General features: G+C 36.4%; 2 protein-coding genes across 4 annotated transcripts; one reads left to right on the forward strand and one right to left on the reverse strand.

Moving 5' to 3' along the window:
• The first annotated feature begins 6158 nt into the window (after positions 1 to 6158).
• LOC117332529 (TNF receptor-associated factor 3-like) lies at positions 6159 to 16227 on the forward strand. 2 transcript variants are annotated; one of them, XM_033891484.1, is made up of 9 exons: positions 6160 to 6518; positions 9597 to 10472; positions 10866 to 12333; positions 12852 to 12854; positions 13094 to 13099; positions 13608 to 13613; positions 14371 to 14373; positions 14625 to 14627; positions 15046 to 16227. In XM_033891484.1, exons 2-3 carry the CDS (start codon positions 9609 to 9611, stop codon positions 10905 to 10907), a joined length of 906 nt encoding a protein of 301 aa, XP_033747375.1. In that variant the 5' UTR covers positions 6160 to 6518; positions 9597 to 9608; the 3' UTR covers positions 10908 to 12333; positions 12852 to 12854; positions 13094 to 13099; positions 13608 to 13613; positions 14371 to 14373; positions 14625 to 14627; positions 15046 to 16227. The 2 variants fall into 2 exon arrangements, with proteins under 2 accessions (XP_033747367.1, XP_033747375.1); XM_033891476.1 differs by lacking the exons at positions 10866 to 12333; positions 12852 to 12854; positions 13094 to 13099; ... (2 more) ...; positions 14625 to 14627; positions 15046 to 16227 and having other exon boundaries at positions 6159 to 6518; positions 9597 to 10857.
• A 279-nt stretch (positions 16228 to 16506) lies between these two features.
• On the reverse strand, positions 16507 to 20807 carry LOC117332564 (7,8-dihydro-8-oxoguanine triphosphatase-like). 2 transcript variants are annotated; one of them, XM_033891541.1, is made up of 4 exons: positions 20623 to 20807; positions 20166 to 20320; positions 19760 to 19905; positions 16507 to 19079 (listed from the first exon to the last, which is right to left on the reverse strand). In XM_033891541.1, exons 2-4 carry the CDS (start codon positions 20315 to 20317, stop codon positions 18901 to 18903), a joined length of 477 nt encoding a protein of 158 aa, XP_033747432.1. In that variant the 5' UTR covers positions 20318 to 20320; positions 20623 to 20807; the 3' UTR covers positions 16507 to 18900. The 2 variants fall into 2 exon arrangements, with proteins under 2 accessions (XP_033747432.1, XP_033747423.1); XM_033891532.1 differs by having other exon boundaries at positions 20166 to 20336.
• Between the last annotated feature and the right edge of the window lie 4714 nt (positions 20808 to 25521).

Here is a 25521-nt window from a genome sequence, read left to right on the forward strand (position 1 = left end):
ATTGGATTGAAGTAAGTCGTGCGGAGATTATCGTATAGTGGGCATCGCAAAAGATAGTGGAAGTTTGTTTCATTCGATAATCCGCATGAGCAGAGGACTATCTATCAAGCCTTTCGAGTAGAGGTATCTATTCAAGCAGTTGCATTCCAGTCTGTGTGTTACATGTAGGATCTGGCCATGTCTACTTTCAGAGAAGGAGCATAATGTAACTTTTATGGAAGGTCCATCTAAGTGTTTCCTAAGATTCCGTAATGACGGGTTCGCTTTAACATCGGAAGGAAGAGAGGTCCAGCAGTTTAAGACAGATGGTATGAAAGAATTATGAAATAAAGAAGTATGACAAGCAATGGACGAAAGTTTTCTCTATCTCTAGTTGCATGAGTATGTACATCTGAGTATCTATTAGTAAGAATGTCTTATAAATAAGGGAGAACTATACTACGAACCATTTTATGAAACTGTATGGGTTTGTGCGTCTGACATCTTTTTTCAAGTGTTTCCCATCCCGTTTCATTTATACAACATAAATCTACTCGTAAGCTTTGTCCCTCCCGTTACAATTCTAGCGGCCTCTTAATTCAAACTTTCTTATATATTTGTTTGGGCAACTTAAGATTGTCCCATACAATGTCAGCGTATTCTAATACTGGATGAATGAAAGAAAAGTACAGGGTTTGGAGTGATTTGCGATCTAGAGAACACTTACATTTCCTCATGAAATTAAGCTTAATTATAGGATACTTTGTCATTTATATAATGAATATGGTCTTTCTAGTTATTGGATATGTACACATCGAGATGTTTGTGGAAGCTGACTTCGTTTATAGGAATGTTGTTCATGTAAAGCGGAGGAAGAGCTACACGTCCACTTTTCCTACTGACTGTTAAACTTTCGGTTTTTAAGGGATTAAAATCAACTAGTCCAGCCATCTTTCTGACATGAATTACATTTTTTGAATGTTTCCGTTGATGAGATCTGCCCTAGTTGCTGGAGTATAAACAAATGTATATAAAGAAGTGTCGTCAGCGAAAAGCTTGATAATCGCCTCCATGTCATTGACAATATCATTAATAAAAAAACAACCTAACAGGGCCTAAAATTGATCCTTTGACATTTTACCATTTATAACAGTTATCTGGGTACGTTGAGGTAAGTAATGTTTAAACCATTTCAATAAATTTCCACTAATGCCAAAAGAGGATAACGTTAAAGTTAAACCACGGTGCCAAACTCTATTAAATGTCTTGCTGATATCGCAGAATTCTTTGCCTTTATCTAACGCTGATGTTACATCATAAACAATAGAAAGAAGCTGGTTTTGAGGCGAGTCTCCAGTTCTAAAGCATGACTGGTGTGATGATAAAAGAGAATTTTCTAAAAGAAAGTTATATTTAAAGTTTAATTGAATTGAAACTAATACGGTTTTGATTAATAAAGCCAAATCTGAATGCTTCCTTATTAAATGTAAAGGGAATTACATGAAGTAAGGTATCAAGGTATCAGCATTTTTTTTAGAAAGTTTTGAATTTTATACATTCCAATAATGAACTAGTCTCTGAAGCAAATGGAATGTGTTCATGCTTAAAACTATTTCTGTATTTATCGGTATAATACGAATTTGTGGTTGAATTTTGATCGTTAATTTGATCTATACTGTATACGTATGTTTTCGTATCACCAACGAGACACATACTTGGCAGCTTTTTATTACCAATGTTCAAACCTTCGATCATATATTCCCCTAAACGAGATGATCAATTTGCAGAACAATATCTCATATGTTTTAGGCCTTTTTTGAAACCGATTCTTTCTGGTTATAAATCAACAATTGGCCGAGTTAAATGCCTGCACCTAGCCTTTCTTTTGATAGTCCATATATTAAATATACCATGTAGGTAACCTTTTAACTCTCATGGATATAGTGACAGTGGTCAGTATATAAACATATATTCATAAAACATCATATACCTACATTTATCAAATTGTTTAAATTGTGGACTTTGTTACCTCCTCATCTGTATTTTAACATTTGTACCATTTTGATATTCCTTCCCCCACAGATGAAAAGTCCTAAACGGACGAAATGACTGTTCGCAGAGTTGTATTCCTAATTTGACACGTACTATACTTCGACCTTGTATTGCATTGTATATACTAAATTATATATAAAGACGCTACCCAGCTATGTGTCTTTTGCGCAGCTCTCTGCAACCGCCAACTAGGAGAGATTCTATCAATTATCATTTTCAAATGAGAAGTATTCAACGATGAACGTGTCATTACAACCAATAATGTAGAAATCAGTAAAAAGGAACGCCTTCCGTGGATAATATAGTATTTACACGACTTACCAGTTGGTAATGTCAACACGCAGATAATGACAGGCGGTACCACAATTCACAAATGGGTGTTTTAAACTGAAATCGCTAGCTGAGATTTTTCAGTACGCGAGACAATCTTATATGTTTAATATCAATATTGAAGATGTAAGAGTCTATTATTATGGTCAATTAGGTTGAATAGAGTTGGTCTGAAGACCTCTGAAGATATCGCCCCACCCTAAACTATTTTCCTAAGTTCTCTGTACACGTTATATAACTGATACATTACTAGTATCGTTCCATAGCTATTCTATGACTATGATGAGACCTCAAACGGATTTACATAAAGTACTTCAAGTACTTGTCTCTGAATCCTCTCATTTTCTTTATAATATACATGTATACATGTACCGCTGGAATATACGTTATTCGTTTAAGAAGTAACGACATATCTTATGATTTTATTGTACTTTTTGGTGATCCTTGCCAAAGACTTTCAAGTCCTATATCATTATCTGAAGGTCCGTTAAGATTTATTTTACAGGAGACAACTCTTATCAGTGTACTTCTCCAGCGACCCGATGTACCCACGTCCAGCCACCAGTCGTGTACGTCCGTGTAGATGGTAAGTGGATGTACTTGGTTCCCTTTCCCGACTCGTGTGCATTAGCAACACACTTCTCGGCGTTGAACCGCATATGTGTCCTTTCACTTCTGTAGACCCTTTTCGTCTTTTTGGAGACGGGCGGTCTTCAAGGTTCTTGGTGGGTATATAACTGATATAGTCGTCTGCAAAGTGGCGCACATTGGAGTTGACAGATTCTGGCAAGTCGTTGATATAAACAGGAAAAGAAGCGGGCCAACGATGTGCCTTATTTGTTGGACCCCTGATATGAGGTCAGCATCTTCTGATTGGCTCCCCTTAACGACCACGTGTTTTTTTTTGTTATACAGGAAGTACTTGAACCAGCTGTGGATATTATTACGGATTCAGTAGTGGCTTATAGATTCTGCAGTAGTTTCTTGTGGGGGACTTTGCCAAGGCCTTAATAAAATGCATTAGTATGATGTCTACATCTGTTCGCTTCCATTAATGTGGCTTGCTAGCTCGTGGATGGTCTGTATACTCTGTTTTACAAGACCTTCTTTTGCGAAAGCCATGCTATATGTTGGCCTAAGGTGTTCCATGACGTAGCTCTACCAATTTGGGGCAAATGGCTGCGAGTGACACAGGTCCATGTTCATAATTATGAGGACGGATTCTTAAGGGGCGCCAACGGGAGAAAAGAAATCACACGTAATAAAGAGTAGATTGAAAAAAGAAAATGTTAATCATAAGTGGTGCCTCGGGGGCAATAGATAAATATTGGCCATGTCAACGCCCCTTCAGTAGTACTTTTAGTTGCCTCCTACGATAACATCCAGGGTTATCCAATGTTCCAAGAGAAACAATCCCGATCCTGCAGGGAGCCTCACAACTAGTAGTCTACTTTACTCTCAAAATATTGTAACCTCAAACTATTTACTGCAAAAACAATTTATACATGGATGATATCCTGTGTTAGTGCTCCAACACATATCAAAAATTGAGATGGGGGGAAAATTCGGGGAAAATGTTATTAGGGGTCAAAGGTCATATGTTGAATTGAAATTTAATGCAGTGAACGCATGATTTTGAATGAAATTTTGACCTAAGTCATTTTGAACGAGTTGTCTGAATCGTATTAACCTATCGGCTGAAGAGAGAAAACATACGGCTTCTTTGTCATATTACATTTTAACGATATCCGAAAATATCTTGTTGGAATTTGTCATATGTTTCGGGCTGTATGTTGATAAATTGACATGGCTCATGACATATATTCATATGCATTGCATTGTTAACAGCTTGTCATTTGCGGTGAGTTGACTCCCTACGTAATGTTCTTGATAATCGGAATAACAGAACAGTGAGATCCTGTTAAGCTGGTGGTCGAATTCCTCCGATACACAAAACACACTCGTCATTTATCAAAATACATTACCAAAAACGGTCGGAATGTAAATCCGTTTAAACGCACCGTTTGTACAATTGTCACTCCAATCCTTTCCAATGACATAAAACATGTTAGAGTTCAAACAACTATTTCCCTTGCAATCACTACATACAGGAGAACATTCAAGACCACGCTTTCTGCATGTAAGCTTGTTAGTGTCACATTTTTTCTTGCATTTACATCGGATAATTGTTAGGAGTCTTTCTTGAGCCGGGGCTTTGTCAGTTTTCACGGGCATCAGTCTATCTGTTATTAGAAATAATCCATCCCCATTCATGAACGTTCCGGATATTTCCTTCAATCCAGGTTACAGGTAGAAAGTAGGTCAATTGAATTTGGAGAGAGCAGCACTAGACGTAGGTGGTAGCGTATATAATAATGTCTTGTTTGTCAGCACGCTATTTGCAAACTTCCTGTATCGCATGAGGTCCAACCCTTTATACTGTGGTCCACTGTTTAGTTTAGTTATCATATGTTCTCAATAATTTCGTTGTTTGTACTTTGCTTGCTGATGAAAACGTGTGCTTGAGACTTCAAAAACATTGTTCGATATTTTCTTGGGTGCTAGTCCCTTTCCGATCACAAACAATCGCGACGTTATATTGCAGTCGATAATGGCATGTATAACCGGCAAAAGGGTACATGAATCAGATCCAAACAAATTCTTTGTCTTTCCAATATCCCAAATCTTTTCTTTGCTAATCTTTTTCGAGATATCGGATTGAAGTAAAGAGGACACGTTTGCGATTCGGCAATTAAGTCTCTATGAAAGTCGCACTTTCAGCATATTTAATTTCATCCTAAATTACATTTTATAAGCTTAATATAGCAAATCGTTCCGGGTACACTTTAACCTGGATACCACTTAAACCTTTGGTTCGACGAATATGAATGGCATCTTTCGTGTCCGGGCCCGATTTGTATCCATCAAAAACGATGACAGTTTTCTTGTAGCGATGGCAAACGTAATCTTTGCACCGATTGCAAATGTCACCAAACGTCTGACCCGCTGTCCATGGAATCCTGTGGAGGAGTGAGCCCGCAGTCTATGATGTATGTTATTCCGTCATTCTTGTCTCCAGTTTCCATGGCGCTGCAATTTCCAATATGTCAGACGGCTTCCCCTAGTGAAGACTTCTGCGCTAAACGCACGGGTCCAGAGGAGTGGAACATTGCGCTTGGTTGACTGCACAGCTTATACGCATTGGGAAAATGCTGATAATGAAACTGGAGAGAGATTGAAAATACCGAATGCCGTACTGAGAGAAATGGGAATGGTTTTGGACACTTTCGTGCCCCTGAGTAGGGACCACCGTAAAGCAAACACCCAATTTTGCAGGGGTTCTAATATTTGTCGCCTCATACAACAGTAATCTCCAACCTTCCGAGCACTATTTTGAAGTAATAATAAGACATTCATCGCATCATCAATACACGGTGACAGCATCTTCTCTTTAATCAATACTCAATGACCAGTTGGGACACCAAAACAATAGGGAAGACAACATGAACACGGACCGATGTTATTGTAAGACACATAACAGTCGCGTCCTTTAATAAAGTTGCTTGGAACGTTAATAAAACATTATACAACACGTGTTGGGGTTATTTTACTTCCCGATTCTGTTTTAATTATGACATACCTAAGAGTTTTGTACAATGCCTTAAGTTACCATGTTAAACTCGACATGGACGATTAAACAACACACCAATCCGCCGACGTTAATACCTAAGGGTTTAAGGTGTACAACAGCAGTTTGTACTTGCTTGTTTAAATTCCCTCTCTACAGACTCATAAAACATTAATACAAAGCCTATATGGTCGAACGCCAGATCGAACACTGATATTTTAGAACTTATTTGGTTAACACGCAAGTGGCAAATCTCGCCTCGCCGATAGATTTGACAGCTAGAATATACCAAAACCTGTTGACATTGTGTGATATCTTTGCTGTATTTCTTCCGTAAACGTTATATATACATAATGGATTTAGAACTGTCCGTGCCTACCTGTGACTTACCTGTGATCTACCTGTGAAAGGCAACTATCTACGTTATATTTACCAGTGTCGTCTGGCAAGTGAGATCAGTATTTATAGTTACCTGGCAAGGTGTGTTCGATCAAGGATTCGACTACTTGGACAATCGCTGCTGTGAAAGGTAACATATAAGCTTATAATACTTTAATAGAAATTATCTTCTCCGGGTAAATGATCACCATTCCGGTATCAACATATTCAATACTTGTCTAAATTTCTATCATAATATGTATACAAACAGCTAATGGTAATCTGTAATTTTTGTCACCAAATACATTTCCTTATTATAAACGGTTAACTATTATAACGTTAATAACTTATATGATACAATGAATGTTATGTTGTATTAGGCTTATACAGTATTCTATTTTCATCATAGTTGAACAAAATTTTACATGTTTCATACAATGGCACATGTGTTGTTTACATACTCTATTTGAATTAATTTATTTCAATTCAACAGACCTTAAGGTCCAATAAGACAATTGATAACAGCATATAAATGTAAATTAAGTATCATACATCACAAAGATAGAAGCAGTATCAACATAAAATAGATAGCAACAATTGCCTAAAACAGTACTTCTTTCAGCTGTTTCTTAAAAGCTGACAGAGAATGAAAATCATGTCTACATTGTTAGCGTCCATGATGACATAACAATAATTTTGGTTTCTCAAAAAAAGGCTAAATTTACGAACATTAAGTCTGCTAAATGAGTTGTAAAATAACAATTTTTGTAAACAACATATTCCATCCAACAAACATTTAAAAATAGATATACATGTAGTTAATTAACCATTTCATGTTAAAAACATAACAAGTCACTTTTAAGTGTTTAATTACCAACAATTAATAATGTCTCGTGATAATATGACAATAAAGTAAATATACTATAACCATACAAAACACTATCTCGATGGTGACAGCCTTTTAAAAGCACTAGAGTATTGCTATGACCCGTTTGATATATTGTGTGTGCTACCTCCAGCCGAAGTGAAAGGTATACATGTTTTATGATTCCAATCAGGAAGTTTTCTGTCTAGCTCGTTACCTTTGTAGCCGCCATTTCGTTAAACACTATTTTGACAACACTAACCCAGATGCGATACCACCACTAATGTCTCGTGTTCCACACTTTGTTTTGGTATCACCTTGGTACCCTATTGATGTCAACTTTTCTTTATTCTTTTCTCTCTCGGTGATTGTTTTCCATTATGTTTATACATTAATAAATAACCAAGTATACCACAGTTACGATTCATATAAACTTTCATATACACCAAACTATCTTAGTTGGACAACAATGAGTCGTCTCTCAACCAAGGTACAAACATACGGCACTGTGGACCACTTTCTCGATAACTTGATAGGGTATCGTATCTCACACGTAAACGATGACATGTTATCAAAAGATTTAAAATCCATGAAAAATCAATCACTTCAGGCTGAACATCCCTCATCACGCTGAGCCATGTCCTCTATAATCCTAGGGATATGATATTACGCTCAATTAGGTCGCCTTTCTACGATATCCACAAACCATTATGAATGCAAATATTGTCATTCAATATTTTTCACGGTGATATAGACACTGTGGATAAATCCATCAACACATTTTAACCATCTAACCCCGATTTTTTCATCGATTGTTTCCTACATAACTACTCGCTTAGTGGACAGAATGACAGTCAACTACAAATACCCGATATTTCTCTGTGAAATCACGACCACACAGTTATGTAGGCCTTCACTTGAAATTGTTCATAAGAAGGCATTATAGAAATTACAAACATATTAGTGATATAGACAAACGTCTATATGTTGTATAGATAGACACATGTTGTACAGACAGACATATGTTGTACACAAGACACATGTACAGATAGAAACATGATGTACAGATAGAAACATGTACAGATAGAAACATGTTGTACAGATAGACACATGTTATAGACAGGAACATGTTGTACAGATAGAAGCATGTTGTACAGATAGAAACATGTTGTACAGATAGAAACATGTTGTACAGATAGAAACATGTTGTACAGATAGAAACATGTTGTACAGATAGAAACATGTTGTACATATAGACACATGTTGTACAGATAGACACATGTTGTACAGATAGACACATGTTGTACAGATAGAAACATGTTGTACAGATAGACACATGTTGTACATATAGAAACATGTACAGATAGAAACATGTTGTAAATATAGAAACAAAATAGTAACAAAGGTAAACACGACCCTGTTTTAAAAAAAGGAATGTTGATAATGCACTGATATACAACCTATACGGTTCAATATGTGTTAAATTATGCATAGCATATGATACCAGACGGATCACGGAGCTGGATACTAGCATCGGTCCAAACACTATTGGTTGATTCGATATTACTCAGTTGGAATCAGAATTCTTTTATGAACGCTTTCACTTACATATCCTCTCACAAAAAATATAGGAGCATGGTGGAATGATATTTCAAATAGACTTCATTTTACAGCTCATTGAATTTCAGTTTCATAATCGATATTGGTATATGACAGACGCTCTTTTGTATATCATTATGTCCAGGCTACTCTTATATCATACAGAATTAGTATATAACTTTAGTGGTAGATCACGTATTTCAACATGCCGGTGTAGTCTTTTGTTCGTTTGAATTTTGTGGGGAGTAATCAGCCTTAGTATTTATATATGTGAATATAATTACTCTTATAATTACTCTTTCATTCAACTTTCCGATATGCGCCAGCACATGCATGTAGGTATGTATGTACATTGTATGTATGTCTATCTCCTGTTTTCATAGCTACATCACGTTTATAACATAAAAATAAAGAACTAGTATTACGAACCTTTGGAAGGGCAATTATACAAATAAAACTACACAGCATGGGAAATAACATGGTAACAGTGTATAAAGGACTATTGTATATATGAATATGACGAGTTTTTGTTGTTATTTTTTTAGTACGTGACAGGACTTATGACAAGAACGTTATGGGTCTAAGGTGATCTAAAAAAAAAACAAAAACTACTGTTATCAACGTGGCATAAGTTACTTATTTTGTGACGTTCCTTTAGACACAAATGTAGATATTGGTGACAATCAATGTTTTAACTTGTGATGTGAATGGGTATCTACAGCATATTGTACACGATATTAAACATTATATCATTTCATTATTCAGAGCGAAGACAGTATGGGATTAGACCCTCGTCAGTTTGTTGATACGGTGGACGAAAAGTATGTATGTAAATTGTGCCACAAGGTCTTCCTGGATCCAGTCGCTAATGGCTGTGGCCATATCTTCTGTAGTTCTTGTGTCAAAAAGCGACTTCGAGGTGACATGGCAAAGCGATGTCCAGTATGCAGCGCCCCATTGACCCAAAAGATGTCACCACCATCCATGGACTTCCGGTTAGAACTTTTAAACTTAAAAATCCGTTGTCATAATAAGTGTGGGAAAACCTTTCCCCTGTCCAGCTTACCTGATCATATGAGTGACGAATGCCCAAACACTGCCATGACCTGTCCAAATATTTCGAAAGGATGCAAGAAGAAAATCCGGAGATGCGATATAAAGAAGCATGCTGAAGAATGTGATTTCCGAGAGATTCAGTGTGAAGCGTGTGGCTTCGTCACAGTATATTGTAACCTCTTCACTCATCAAAGTAGAGTTAGGTGTCTAGAAAAGAAACTCAAACAACAAGTGATCAGAGAACAGCGTAACCATGCCAACGATGTGAAAAGGCATCGGTCACATCTCACGAAGTTGAACGTTCGTCGAGATGTAGAAGACAGGAAAATAGTTTTGGAACACACACGATACCTAAAAAACGGGAAAAATAAAACTCATGGTTCATTAGAAGATCTAACAACAGATAACAAGACAAGTGATGTATTTTTGACAGAGCTTGTGAACAACGAACCTAACGGTGACGATGGTTCGAGTCCTCCTCCTCACCCGTCACGGACAGGCCACGCCGTTTTCTCGTGTATGAGGTGCAAAAAGCTGTACAACGCAATGACCAACAACGAGAAATCATGTCGGTGGCATGCAGGGGTGAGTTTCGTTGCATTTCCACTTTCAGATGTTATTGTGTTATTCCTACTCCAATTCCTGCTAAATTTTAACCTATTTCGAGGTTTTTTGCCCGCCCCTTATGATCACTTCAGTCACCACTTAACATCACTGACGAGTCCTAGATGGACTAAACAGCTGATACAGTTCATCTACATTTGTTTTGAAATCTACTTATATCTTGGGTGTCTTTTGTACAATCTTGTTTTTCGTAACTTAAGTTATCTTGAAATCCAATATTGAAAATTATGAAATTTATTGTAATTATGGGTATTTTGTATTTCCCATCCAGATCTACGTAACGCAACGTTCATAATCAAATCTTCTTTTTTTCATGTTCCTGTGTTTCTTGACAACGCTCTTTTAACCAAGCAGCCGGTAAGTATATTCAGACACACGCTACTTATTATTCCGTGATTGTCCTGTTAAATTGTTTTCAGTCTATTTCTGAACGAATGAGAGCGCTTTGAAAATGCTCTATTTACTACAAGAAGAATGGCTGGGTATGAATAGAAGCCCCCATTGTGTTTTGTTATTGGTACACATTTCAATATTATTGTAGTTCTATTTTGTGATAGCTGAATCGTGTTCAATATCTACAGACGATTAAGCATGTATATATTTATTTTCATATTTCTATTCCATTAATCTGAACTTTTCATTTCTATATAGGATCATTATATGTCTTTTCCTTCAGTTATACAACTTAGTTGGCATGACCAGTATACTTGAATAGATATTTGAGGCATACTTATACCAAATATTTTCACCGTGCAGTAGGCTTAACTATACTCTATAACAAGACATCCATGATGCTCAGTGTATATATTAACATCGGGATATGGCTAGCACGAAAACTTAACACAGGAGAAGCAAGTAATTCAATAAATAACTAAAGCTCTGTAAGACCAGTATTTATGACCATTAACAAATATTCGTCGACCATGATGACACAATAATATTATGTGTATGGTGAATGTTTTGGTGGCGTCGGTGGGATATTGTGATACAAAACCATAATCAAGATACCGGTGCTTTGTTTGGGGTTTCAGGTAGTCATAAGAACGGGTGTCTAGGGGCAACAGCAGATGAAGACAATGAATAGAAAGAAATTCTGCTTATGATAACCATTAACGTTCATACTTTGGCGTGCATGAGTTTAATCAATATAAAAGATATTGTAACGAAACTTCAATTAGCGCAATTATAATTTATCAAATGTGTTCAACGCGAAAATCGATACGATTACGATCAAGACGTGTTCATGTACTAGATTTGAACAAATTTACTGTCATATGACATTGCTAGAATTTATTTTCCCCAACAAATATGAGAACCGTTGCCAGTTTTATTATTCACGAATCTCGCCGATTTAAAGTGAGAAGTGAGGTCGGAGTGCTGACTCAAAACGGACGTGACTGATTGTGTCATAATGCACAGTTCAACAATAAACTCCACATGAAAAATATTCTCCAACTATATTAGCACTTCTTTCTATGCTATAAAATGTATTTTTGCTTGGGTAATAACGGTAGATCAGTCTACGGCCCACAATAGAAGGTCTGTTCCTGGTCGCTGAAGTGCCTATACAAGCCGAACGACAGAATGTGAATTGATTATATCACGGCCCATAAGTCAATATTTGCCAGGCTTAAATATTTGTAGTAAGAATTATCAGGGCAAGTGCGCTATCGGATAGGGTCGCAATGGAGAGTAGGATATGGTGTTTACAACGTATTATTACCAAATTATCAGACTGTCACACAGCGTTCTTTACTTTGCTGGAAGCCATTTCTTTCTTGTCGTACGCCGATTGACATGACTATTTTGAACTTAGTTACAGGTAAATAGAACATTTAATCCAAAATAACCGACACTTACCGTGCCTTTAAAACATAGTATAAATAGGTAGCAGTTACAGTACTCACCATTTTCGTGTACATCATAATATGTACGGTCTTGTTTATATTTTTGTATGATGTTATGCTTTGGCATTTAGCCTATCAGATCACAATTTTTAAAACCGGTCCGCGGCAAATTGATTATGATTTTTAAAATATTGTATACAGGGAATAACAGTAAAATAAGAAGACGTTTACCTATGAGGAACGCCTGGTCTTTTGCTCTTGTAATTTTAGTAATTACATCCGAATATACCTTTCATTTATTCATATTTTACCCCTTATTTCTCTAATTTTCGGAAATTATATTATATCGCCTTCTGTGATAAATAAGAATCAGTACATTTACTGATTCCAGTTGTGTTGTTTTATTTCAAATTTCTGGACACGTGAACATGCCTATTTTCTAATAACTGTTTTTTTCTGTTTTCATTTTACAACTTGAATACCTGATCGACAGATCGTAAGTATATTTTATGCTCTTTAAAAATATCATGCTTGTGAAAGTCTGCAGTATTATTCATTAAGCAATCAAAAATGTTGGGTAATGGTCTAGATGAATTTAACGATACACTTTTCCGGATATGCTTTTCTTTTTTATTTGTTTGTAATTTAAAGTTTAACTTGATATATGCAAAACATAATTTGCAAGTATTTATACTTTACAATAATAAACTAACTCTTTTTTTATTACATTTGCAGATGGATGTAAGTATATTTTTTTTATATCTACTGATGGATTTCCCTTATTCTAAGATAAGAATTAAATTCTAAATGGCTTATAATCTTAACATTTTCTTACATACATGTATGTATGTATTTATTGATATACATAGTAATGCAAGGGACGAATGAAGACAGTTTCATGACTCGTGCCTTTTCCAGATTTTAAAACTTTTAGTCACTCATATCACGACGAATCATTATTGAGGACGAAACAATTCGACATCTATTTCTTAATTGAAATAGTGGTTGTACTATCATTTAACTGTTGTTCGGACCTCGAAAATCATCATCTGTGAAATACTGACTATAATGTCGGTAGCTTGGAAAATAGAATTATATCTATAATCATTCTCAATTGTACACTATTAAAACTTGTTAATAATCAACATCAGGCAAGCTGTAGTATAATAATGTGTCTTTACGTTTTATTCCACTCCTGTTGGCCGTGGTTACCCTACTCAATACATCACTGACTGCCTTCCATGGATAGGTGTTTGTAAGTACAATACTTCAGAGATGACAATAATAACACGAAGTACAAAACAATACACAGATCCAAAATAATATTGATAACAATATACATGTACAAAACTATACACATGTACAAAGCAATATACATGTATTAACAAAACAATACACATGTATAAAATTATATACATGTACAAAACTATAGACACAAACAAAACACAAGTACAAAACAATATACATGTATAAACAAAACTATATACATGTACAAAACAATAAACATGTACAAAACGATATCCATGTACAAAACAATATACATGTACAAAACTATATGTATACATGTACAAAACAATATACACGAACAAAACTTTATAGCAATATACATGTACAAAACAATGTACATGTACAAAACTATATACATGTACAAATCAATATACACGAACAAAACTTAATAGCAATATACATGTACTAAACAATATACATGTACAAAACAATATACATGTACAAAACCATATATATGTACAAAACAATATACATGTACATTCTCATATGTATTTTTTCGGAGCGATTTAAAAGAGTTTTGAAAATATATTTCAGTTGGTTTTGTGATGTTTTATTAATAAGTGTCCGTGACGTCAATATAGCTATATTGGCATACCAATCTTAAATAACAACCAACTGAAGGTCAAGCATATCAATAAACATTGAATCTGATGGAATGTGAATACAAACATATTTAAACAGTTTCTTTTTATCTTTTCATTCCTTTTGCTGTGCTGATCAAAAAGGGCGTAAGTACCTTATCAATTTACTTCCTTATTATTCTATAAGGTTATTTAGGTAACAAACCAATGATATAATGTTCAATTCAGCAATGTTTATATATCATTTATATCAATTACATCAAAATCTAACGTAACAATGAATGCTCTATATAAGATACATCTATGAAGACAGGGAACGATATCGTGTCCTCCATAACGAGGGAATATTTGTCTCTTTTTCATATGAATTGTGATCCTACCACTCCGGTTCATAACAGGGGGTAAGTATATTGTTCACTTAATATGGAAATTGATTTTCAATAGAGGATTATCTTATTTGGAATTAATTGAGCGAATCGTTTTGTAAATGTCTTCTAAAACTGTAAACTCGTCATACATTTGTAAACCTAACCAAACCTTTTAAACGTGCACATGCCTTAACGCCCCTGGTCGTTTGCAAAGACGATCTCATTTTATCTTAATAGTCATTGTCAAAATGTAACCTATTGGTAATTTTCAATAGCATAATATTATACATGTTATGATTATGATGCTGATGACAGATGGGTCTTCAACTATTTAAATGATGGTATAGTTGTACAATAATAGGTTGCTGACACCTTTGGTTCACGTAATAGTTGTCCCTTTTTAATTACACCTTTGGTTCACGTAATAGTTGCTCTTTTTTAATTCCTTCAGACATGCTTCGCTTGCGGACGAGTTGACTATCAGCCAGGATGCATGTCTGGACACCACCATTCGTGACGAAATAAGTAATAGACAACGATTAGTGCTACTACATCGACAAACTCTACCAAATCGCGAGAGTACGACGGAATTTTCTATCAGCAAATTGTCCATTTCATGTGGTGAACAGTTTTGACATCTTTCGAAGGAAAACGCACGGAATAACTTTAGCATCTCGTACCAACCGCTGTTGGTCAGACAGGGCAAATTACAATGTGTTTTGGATATTTTTTATCAAGTATGCTTATATCCTTATATCTTAAAACTACTGAAAATGTCTTCCTGTGGGAATACGTGCATCACCTCTCTGTAATGGAATTGAACATATGATTTCATTCAGATGTTGTATACAGCTGTCATTATTCAATGATAATTAAATTCATATAAACTTATGCAAATGTTGAACATTCCATATATAATGTACATTCATACTGACGAAATAATGGTTTAATGCAAGCTGTCACACCTTCACTTAAGTATCAATTCAGTAAACTGGATTAGTGGTTAAGATTAATCTGGTATACTAAATGTCGGATTAATTTAGATTTAGTCGCACGTGTGTCGTTATTTTAAGTATGTGACCGCACATGCACAAATCCAATTTCAATTTGATATATATATATATCCAATTTAAAATGCACACCTGGTATTAGAATCAACAATTATTGAAGGGATTTAATCGATGGCACTTCGGTGTGAAGGTCTTTAAGCCTTGTTTAACAGTTTAAACAAAAACATTTGTCAAATTTTCTCGGCAAACTTGACATTTAGACATCATACTAGAACTTTCCTAAGAGAAATTCTCGTTTTGGTTATCCCTATATTAGACTCTATAACATTAAATTTTCACAGTCTGATTTATATTGATATCCTCCCTTTTTAATGTATTGTTTTTCCAAATGCGACGATACATTTCCAAAATGTTAAGCAATCTTAAAATGGCACAATTCAACCACTAATTGGTGCTAAAAGTTGTTTTATTTTTAGATATGCGCAGATGTAATACTATCTAGAAACGTTTATTTAGCATTTATGTCGCTGGGATATAATAAATAACGCTAAAATCAAATATATATCGTAGATTTCACCGTTTTAAATCAATATTTTTCAAACCTAAATAAAATTGATAATGATCCAAAGTGTTTTGTTATTTTCAATCCAAGCCGCATCAAGAAAATAAGTTGCGGGAGATGAACTTGGAGCATTGGTTTTGCGTCAATCAATGAAAAAAGTTTAATAAATATTTTTTAACAAAGTAATAACTAGCCCGAGTTTCCTCCGTCTCTTAACACCAGAAGTTCCTCATTTGACTGTCCTCTGTCTAGAAAAGGACGACTCCACACATCAAAATTCTGATTACTTGGACAGCTTATTCTAAGTTCCAATCAAGATGATATAGACTAGTACGATACATAATGTTACATAATTTTTATTCGTATTTTCCAAATCGTGACAATTGTACAATACAACAAAGACACTGCTAGTCAATCCAATGTGTCATCAGCCAAGCATATGCAAACACTCGATTACAGTCACGTGTACCAACTAATCAAGTGTTACCTGCCGTGGATTTATTTTACAGCTTCCGCCTCCCAACCCCGCAACAGAACCGATTTGAAACGAGGTAGAATATGTGGTACAACGGCGACCTTTCTGAAGCCTATTTACTTCAGGGGACCGCTACACTCTGGGATAGAATGGCGGCACCCATCAGTTGTACACATATACCTGGTTTTTAAATATCAATCAATATTTCTTTATAGAAAAATATGTATCGTGTACCTGGTTGATAAATATCACTGCTGGGAAGCGGGTTAGAATAACGTCCACGAACTCATGTGAACCTTTGAACTCGATTAAGCCCATTGTTGTTTGAAGATTAAGCATAATAGAATTACTAGTAATATGATTAATTTCACTTTGAATGGCCGGGAATGAAGGCGTGTACACGATACTGTTAATGTTTGTCTATTTCGACGACAGATTCGTTTTCATATTAATTATAATTGGCAGAACAGATTTAACACGGGTTTTACACCTGACGAGACTTGTATTACTTATATATAATACCTGTATTAATATCTTAAAATAGAACATACACTCGAGCTTCCAGCACAATTGTAAGTATATGTGAAAACTGTCTAATAAGATTGTTGTGGAATGGGGACAACAATCTAAATTATGTTCAACATGAATTCATGAAGTAACAAAAAAATAATAAAGAGGAGAAGAGGAAACGAAAACAATTTCACCATAGCCGTTGTCAAAAAAATTCAATATATACATAACATGCACAAAATAACGAAACAGAGAGTGGTCCCAGACAAAACAGAACTACCAAATATAAAAGTGTCTCGTCTTTTAATAGCATTAATATTCATTCTAGAGGGTCAGGATGATCTTTGCAGAATAGAACAAACCAATCGCATATAGGCAAAATATTCAACTATAGGGATGAACATCTTATTAGACAGTCAAGGGTTACGATCGGCCTACTTCTACAAGAGTAAGCGGATCGTAACCCTTGGTATGCGAGGACATGAAAGGAGCTGAATAGTATCACTATATATTTCAATATATATAATACAAATAACATAAGTCAGTGTTTCATCACGATGCTTGCAATGAATCTAAATCACATGACATCTCAAATTACCACGTCGAACGATTGTCTCCATGGAAATTAGGCATGCAATATATACCTGAAACACGAATACAAGTCTCGACAATCCTGTTGTTCAAAATCCCACACTTTTTATCTAGGACTAAAACTATCAACTGGATTAGGGTCGACTCTAGTCCCTAAAACTGGCAACAATCACAGACTGTCTTGTTAGTGAACAATTGGAATCTTCAATTACGGTACGATCTTGTTCAACTCTGCAGTCCGTTTCAATCATCTACCCGAGTCACCACAAGACGAGCAAAAAATGTATTTCTACCGAGAATGCGATCGTGAGCACGACTGAATTACTTGTAGAAAACATCTTTGTTGAGTTTCATGACCAGACAAGCCCACGGGAACAATCTGTGTTCCCTGTCGTGGCCAATTTGCTTCGGTTTTCTTATACGAGTTTGATTATATTGGACAGCTTATCAGAACAGGAAACAGAGTCAGACATTCAATTTCGCCTATAGATTGTAATTATAATAGTGTTGTCTTCAAACAACAAAAGAATACTTAACCATGTCAATCGGATATACCTTAAAGAACTTGAATTCAATGACACAAGAGATTCTTCAACATCAAACGCCTACCGCAATCTTTACTTACATCGTAAACAGCTGGTACGAATGACGTATATTTCAGCTGTAAGATAGCGCGATATTTTAAATTACCAATTGTTAATGTTCCATTTCTTCAAAGTAACATCCCTGGTTTCCCCTATTTGCGGTATATACATGTACCATTTAATTTGATATCAATTAAAGGACTTGTTCCATAGTGATTTCCATGACATATGTCGCCTATTGAAGGAGATGCACGTTGATGAAGATCAGTGGACGAATGTTTTGGTCGACACTCTCATCTCCACATTCTACTTCCATATTTCTCATTTTGATGATTTGATTCGGATTTGAACTACATCTGCATGGCTGTGTCATTGATGAAGGAAAAGACACTTGCTCTTCCGGATCGCATGGTCTTAATCTCCTTGTACATTTTAAGGTAATCCATGCAAATATATTTTGTTCATCTTTTGCCCTGGTTGTTTTAGTTAAAATTACGAGTTTGTTAATTCTTTACACCGGAAAGTGATTCAAGGCATAGAAAATATATACAATGTACAATTTCACTAATTCAATCTATAATTTTAAACTTTCAACTTCTCCTAAATCGTATCTGACGATTTTATTATGTCCTTCAAACAAGAAATATCCGGAGAACGTTTTACCATTTAACAGTAACGGGAACCAATGTAAATCATCAGGCCACATCTGGTCAAAGGGGATCGACTTTTCTTCAAACCACTGTGGACGCATCTCTATAAAAAAAAACGTTTCTTCAGTCAACAAACAATTCATAGAATGAAAGAAGTTCACTAATATTTCAATAAAAGACAATAAAACAGAATGATCAATTATCACACAGATCATCTCAAAACCTCATCTCTACACGAGAATATACATGTATATAGACATAGTCAGGTTCTCCATGTTAGAGAAAACAAGTTGAAAGTCACTAGAGACATCTTCACTAGCCACGGCTTCTGATTACGTTCGTGGGGTGTAACGTAATCAGAAGCCTTGGCTAGCGAAGATGCTAAAGAGAGAGTGTGATCTAACTCCTGGAGTAATGTATCTTGGATGCATCATTTGCATGCTATTCCTCTACTTAAAACTGACCTTAACCATTCTTCTTGACCGTATTGAAGAACAGTAAGCCTAATACGGCGTCAATGACATATAAAATGTTTACCCTCCTTAACACATAATCTGATAAACGTATGATATTTGTACATGATATCAGGTTAATGTACCACTTGCTATCACTTAAACAATGACTTATAGAATAAACCCCGAATACCAATACGATGGCGAATAATTCAGCAAGGTGAGTCAAACATGATGGAAGTCTCTTTATTATATATTTTAAAATGAGTATGTAAAAATAAATAAATAAAATGAAATAAAAGTTCGAACTTTTCCCATTTCTAGCTCATACCTTCCGTTTCTTTTGGCTCTCCTTCAAAATTACTGGAAGTGAACACGTGTACTTCTAGTATCTGTGGTTCACCTATAAATTCAAACTTCAGATGTCCTACTTCCTTCAGATCATCACAGACCACACAGGACTCTTCCAATAGTTCCCTAAAATGTCGAGAAAATCGTATCACGTTGGCTCCATCAGTTCCCTGTCGTTATCCATATCAATTTAAAAGAGCTTGCGTCTGTGTGGATTGCGAAAATAAAATCGGGAAGACATTGTTGATTTTTCTTGTTAAAACAAGAGCACGGGATCATGTTCCTGCCAGTACTTTAATATAGTGCGATCCGCTACATTTGTATATATATAGCTTTTACACATAATGAGTCTTTCAAATATGATTTTAAGTCACTGAAAATTTTACCTTCTTGCGGCAGCTTTTATAGTTTCACCAGGCTCCACTTTCCCGCCAAATCCATTCCATCGTCCAGCACCGAAGCCTCTTTTCTTCATTCCGAGCAGAATGTTTGGTGCCTGTCTGAGCAGCACTAACGTCAGTAACTTGTTTGATGTCATTTTCTAATGCGAAAGAAATCTGCAAATTATATTTAAGATATTGAGAATAGGATCCTGCAATACACCGGGGCGACATCGCCAATATCAATATAGTTAGCTTACTTTGTTAAAAACTGAAACAAGAACAGCCGTCAGGTTTTGCATTTGTTTCGGATTGGAAATTGAATACACATGCTTGCGTATTCGTAAACAATTACTCGACTATCTAACATCAGGCGAAAAAAGGCCGGTTATGAAAAATATTGATCAATAATCCAAGTTCCGCTAAAACGTTTTTAAGCTAACAAAGCTTCTGAAACACTTACCTCGGCGTTCTTGGTACTTTTACAGTTCAGTGGAATTCTCGGTGCTTACAACAAAACTTGTCATGATAACTAAGCTATACTATACAACGTAAACACGGTGTTACAGTAAAAATCTTTCCTTAAACTTTACCAAATGATATACTACACCTTATAATAACAAAGACCACGTTGTACCAACATTTGTGGTTTCACTGACAAAAGAGTATTAGAAATGACAGGAGTAGTCCCCCCTTAATTGAAAGAGAAATAACGCCCTTTTTTGGTGAAATATATAATGATGATTTTTAATGTCACCTTCAGTGGCGTAGCTAGACCTGTTTCGATGTGTACACAGATGTGGTGCCGAAGGTACCAACCGATTCTTTTGATAGGCCTTTCGAGCACTTTAACGTGTTCTAGTGCCAATTTTCTGATATAATAAAATAAAGAACAATAAATAATTGTAATGAGGAACATTTACAGAAGTCCCCCAAATGACCCAGCAGTCGTACCGCTGTTTTCGCCATCCTTCAAAACCACTAAACACCAATTTTCAACAAAATCGAATAATATTTAAATTTCGACAAATCGGAGCCTATAATAAATGACGACCATTTTGATAAAATATGAAAGTGAGGTTACGAGAGTGAGCGGTGTCTCATGATGTACCTAGAAACCAAATTGCAGAAAATCTGACAATATCTTAAGAAGAAGAAGCAGAATATTTTAGCGTAGATATAATAACAGGATCAAATACGGCGAAATACCGCCGTGTCAGAAACACAAAGAAAATCTCTTTGACTAGCTTTAAAAAGCTTTCTATCGCTTGGCTAGTGCCTGCCGCTTTCTTCATTTTCAAATTATGCATACGTGTTTACTTTCTCAATACTCGGTATTCTAAAAAAACAAAAAACAAAAAAACAAAAACAATGACAATCAAACCATCAGGTTTTTTTGTTGTTTTTTTTTAATTATGTGTACGCACTTGCTTACCCGCGTATAGGAAGCTACGCCCCTGACCTTCAACATGATTAGATATTGTGCTTTCCTTACTTTTAAAAAAAAAATTATTTAATGACCGTATTTACCACATGCGCTTGCATAGAAAATGATAATTTTGAAAAAAATGATATCAGTGGTATGTGTACTGTGTAAAAGTAAAGCTTGTCCTTTACAGAGTACACATGCCACTGTCATATAAAAAAAATGAAAATCACATTTTCTATGCAAGCGCCTGTGATATATACCACATGTAATTAATCATAGGGATGTAGATATATGTAATTTATCTACATGTATTTAAATGATACCAATGCGATTGATATAAGTAATAGGATGTTAATAAAGGCTTGTGTTTTCATAGACTGCAGTTTACCTTTTCTAATTTATGATGGCATGCAACACCCCGGACATATATCAGTCATTCTTGAACATGATATTCAATAAAAAATTAATGCATGCAATGCCGACTGTCTGTCCTATTTGAGCGTCGCTATTCTCTTTTGTTTCTATAACATGCAATACGCCCATATCATGAATAATGGAACACCTATGATGACACAAGTGACAACGAATAAATAAATAAGTCAAGGTTTTCTCGTTGTAATGTGACTGTCTTATATGTAGGTAAGTTAATTCGATTGTTTACCTTTATCACGAAATACAAGTTAACGACTACTTTGAACCATTGTAAGAGCTAGATCTATATAAAATGAGAGTCATCTTAAACATATGAAGTCAAGATTTTAGGTAAATTAGATGGTTTTAACCTTTTTTCTTGTAAATAAATGTTATATGATTAAATTGAACCATTGTAAGAGCGAGAGCCCTAATGTACACCCTAGGGGTTGACAGTGATATCACAACCTTGGGGTGACAGTGATATCACAACCTGGGGATGACAGTGATATCACAACCTTGGGGTGACAGTAAACACACCCTAGGGGTGACAGATATAACACAACCCTGGGGGATGACAGAGAAATCACACCCTAGGGAATGACAGAGATATCACACCCTAGGGGTGACAGATATAACACAACCCTGGGGGTGACAGATATAACACACCCTAGGGGATGACAGAGATATCACACCCTAGGGGTGACAGATATAACACAACCCTGGGGGATGACAGAGATATCACACCCTAGGGAATGACAGAGATATCACAACCTGGGGGTGACAGAAAACATACCATAGGGGATGACAAGATATCACACCCTAGAGGATGACAGAGATATCACAACATAGGGGATGACAGATATCACACCCTGGGGGATGACAAGATATCACACCCCAGGGGGTGACAGAGATATCACACTCTAGGGGGTGACAAAGATACCACACTCTAGGGGATGACAGAGATATCACAACCTGAGGGATGACAGATATATCACACCCTAGGGGTTGACAGAGATATCACACCCTAGGGGGTGACAGAGATACCACACTCTAGGGGGTGACAAAGATACCACACTCTAGGGGATGGCAGAGATATCACACCCTGAGGGATGACAGAGATATCACACCCTAGGGGTTGACAGAGATATCACACCCTAGGGGGTGACAAAGATACCACACTCTAGGGGGTGACAGAGATATCACAACCTGCGGGGATGACAGAGATATCACACCCAAGGGGTTGACAGAGATATCACAACCTGGGGGGATGACATACATATCACACCCTGTGGGATGACAGAGATATCACAACCTAGGGGGTGACAGAGATATCACACCCTAGGGGATGACAGAGATATCACACCCTAGGGGATGACAGAGATATCACAACATAGGGAATGACAGATATATCACACCCTAGGGGGTGACAGAGATATCACATCCTAGGGGATGACAGATATATCACACCCTATTGGTTGACAGAGATATCACACCCTAGGGGGTGACAGAGATATCACAACCTGAGGGATGACAGAGATATCACACCATAGGGGATGACAGAGATATCACACCCTAGGGAGTGACAGAAATATCACACCCTAGGGGATGACAGAGATATCACACCCTAGGGGTTGACAGAGATATCACACCCTAGGGGATGACAGAGATATCACACCCTAGGGGGACAGAGATACCACACTCTAGGGGGTGACAGAGATATCATACCCTAGGGGGACAGAGATACCACACTCTAGGGGGTGACAGAGATATCACACCCTAGGGGATGACAAAGATACTACACTCTAGGGGATGACAGAGATACCACACTCTAGGGGGTGACAGAGACATCACAACCTGGGGGGATGACAGAGATATCACAACCTGAGGGATGACAGAGATATCACACCCTAGGGGATGACATAGATATCACACCCTAGGGGATGACATAGATATCACACCCTAGGGGATGACAGAGATATCACATCCTAGGTGGTGACAGAGATATATCACTCTAGGGGGTGACAGAGATATCACACCCTAGGGGGTGACAAAGATACCACACTCTAGGGGGTGACAGAGATATCACAACCTGAGGGATGACAGAGATATCACACCATAGGGGATGACAGAGATATCACACCCTAGGGGGTGACAGAGATATCACAACCTGAGGGATGACAGAGATATCACACCATAGGGGATGACAGAGATATCACACCCTAGGGAGTGACAGAAATATCACACCCTAGGGGATGACAGAGATATCACACCCTAGGGGTTGACAAAGATATCACACCCTAGGGGATGACAGAGATATCACACCCTGTGGGATGACAGAGATATCACACCCTAGGGGATGACAGAGATATCACACCCTAGGGGGTGACAAAGATACCACACTCTATGGGGTGACAGAGATATCACAACCTAGGGGATGACAAAGATACCACACTCTAGGGGGTGACAGAGATATCACACCCTAGGGTTTATCTACATCATTTTTCGAACAGTTCAGATTATGGATACGCAACACATTTTCTGCTAAGTTTCTCCACACATCAGCATTTCAGACTCGTAGCAAAAACAGTTGTTCCTTTTCATAATTGTATATCATTGGTGATTCTTGTTGTCGGATCACTGTGCAAGGACTTGCACAACTAAATATTTTACTATATGTTATCACTAGCGACTTCATCCCTTCATTAGCTCATTTGAATTTCAAATGATGTTGAATTTGAAATCAAGTTCTTGTTTGAAGTTTTCGCTACCTAAAAAATGATATTATTGTATAGGTTTGAGGTAAGAACACACACGGGTACACAACAGGGGCATGTCTAGTTTTATATTAAAAAAATAGTTAGAAATACCTATATATTAATATATAATTAAAAGTAAATAATGTCCTTGTGATGGATATACATAGTAATAATAATAAAAAACACAAACCAGAAAATCACAAGCGCTTTCACATGCTTTGAGATAGGGTGTCATCCCCTAGGTTGTGATTTATTAATATATATATGTATAGGTATTTCTGACTATTTTTTTAATATAAAACTAAACATGCCCCTGTGGGTACACGAAAGACAGTAACCATGAAATTTATGGTGAACTGGGCAATTCCTGCCTTTTTTCACCTGTAGCACTAGGAATTTTTGTTTTCAAGTCTTAAGACATTACTCTTTATTCTTGTATATATAGGAATAACCTATTCCATTTGTTAATTGCTTAAGAAATGGCTACAACCCTCAGAACACATTTGCGTTCAGCTGATTTAGTTGTGCAAGGTCAGCAACATCCTTCCTTCAAGCAACCGATGACATCATTCACAGATTTGTCTCATGTTTGATCTGTTCAGGATTTCTTTGGCACCCCCTAGGATGTGATTTCTCTGTCAACCCCTAGGGTGCGATTTCTCTGTTAACCCCTAAGGTGTGGTTTCTGTCATCCCCTAAGGTACCATTTCTCTGTCAACCCCTAGGGTGCGATTTTTCTGTCAACCCCTAGGGTGTGATTTCT

The sequence above is a fragment of the Pecten maximus genome, chromosome 1 (assembly GCF_902652985.1).
Source record: "Pecten maximus chromosome 1, xPecMax1.1, whole genome shotgun sequence".
Classification (NCBI taxonomy): Eukaryota; Metazoa; Mollusca; class Bivalvia; order Pectinida; family Pectinidae; genus Pecten; species Pecten maximus.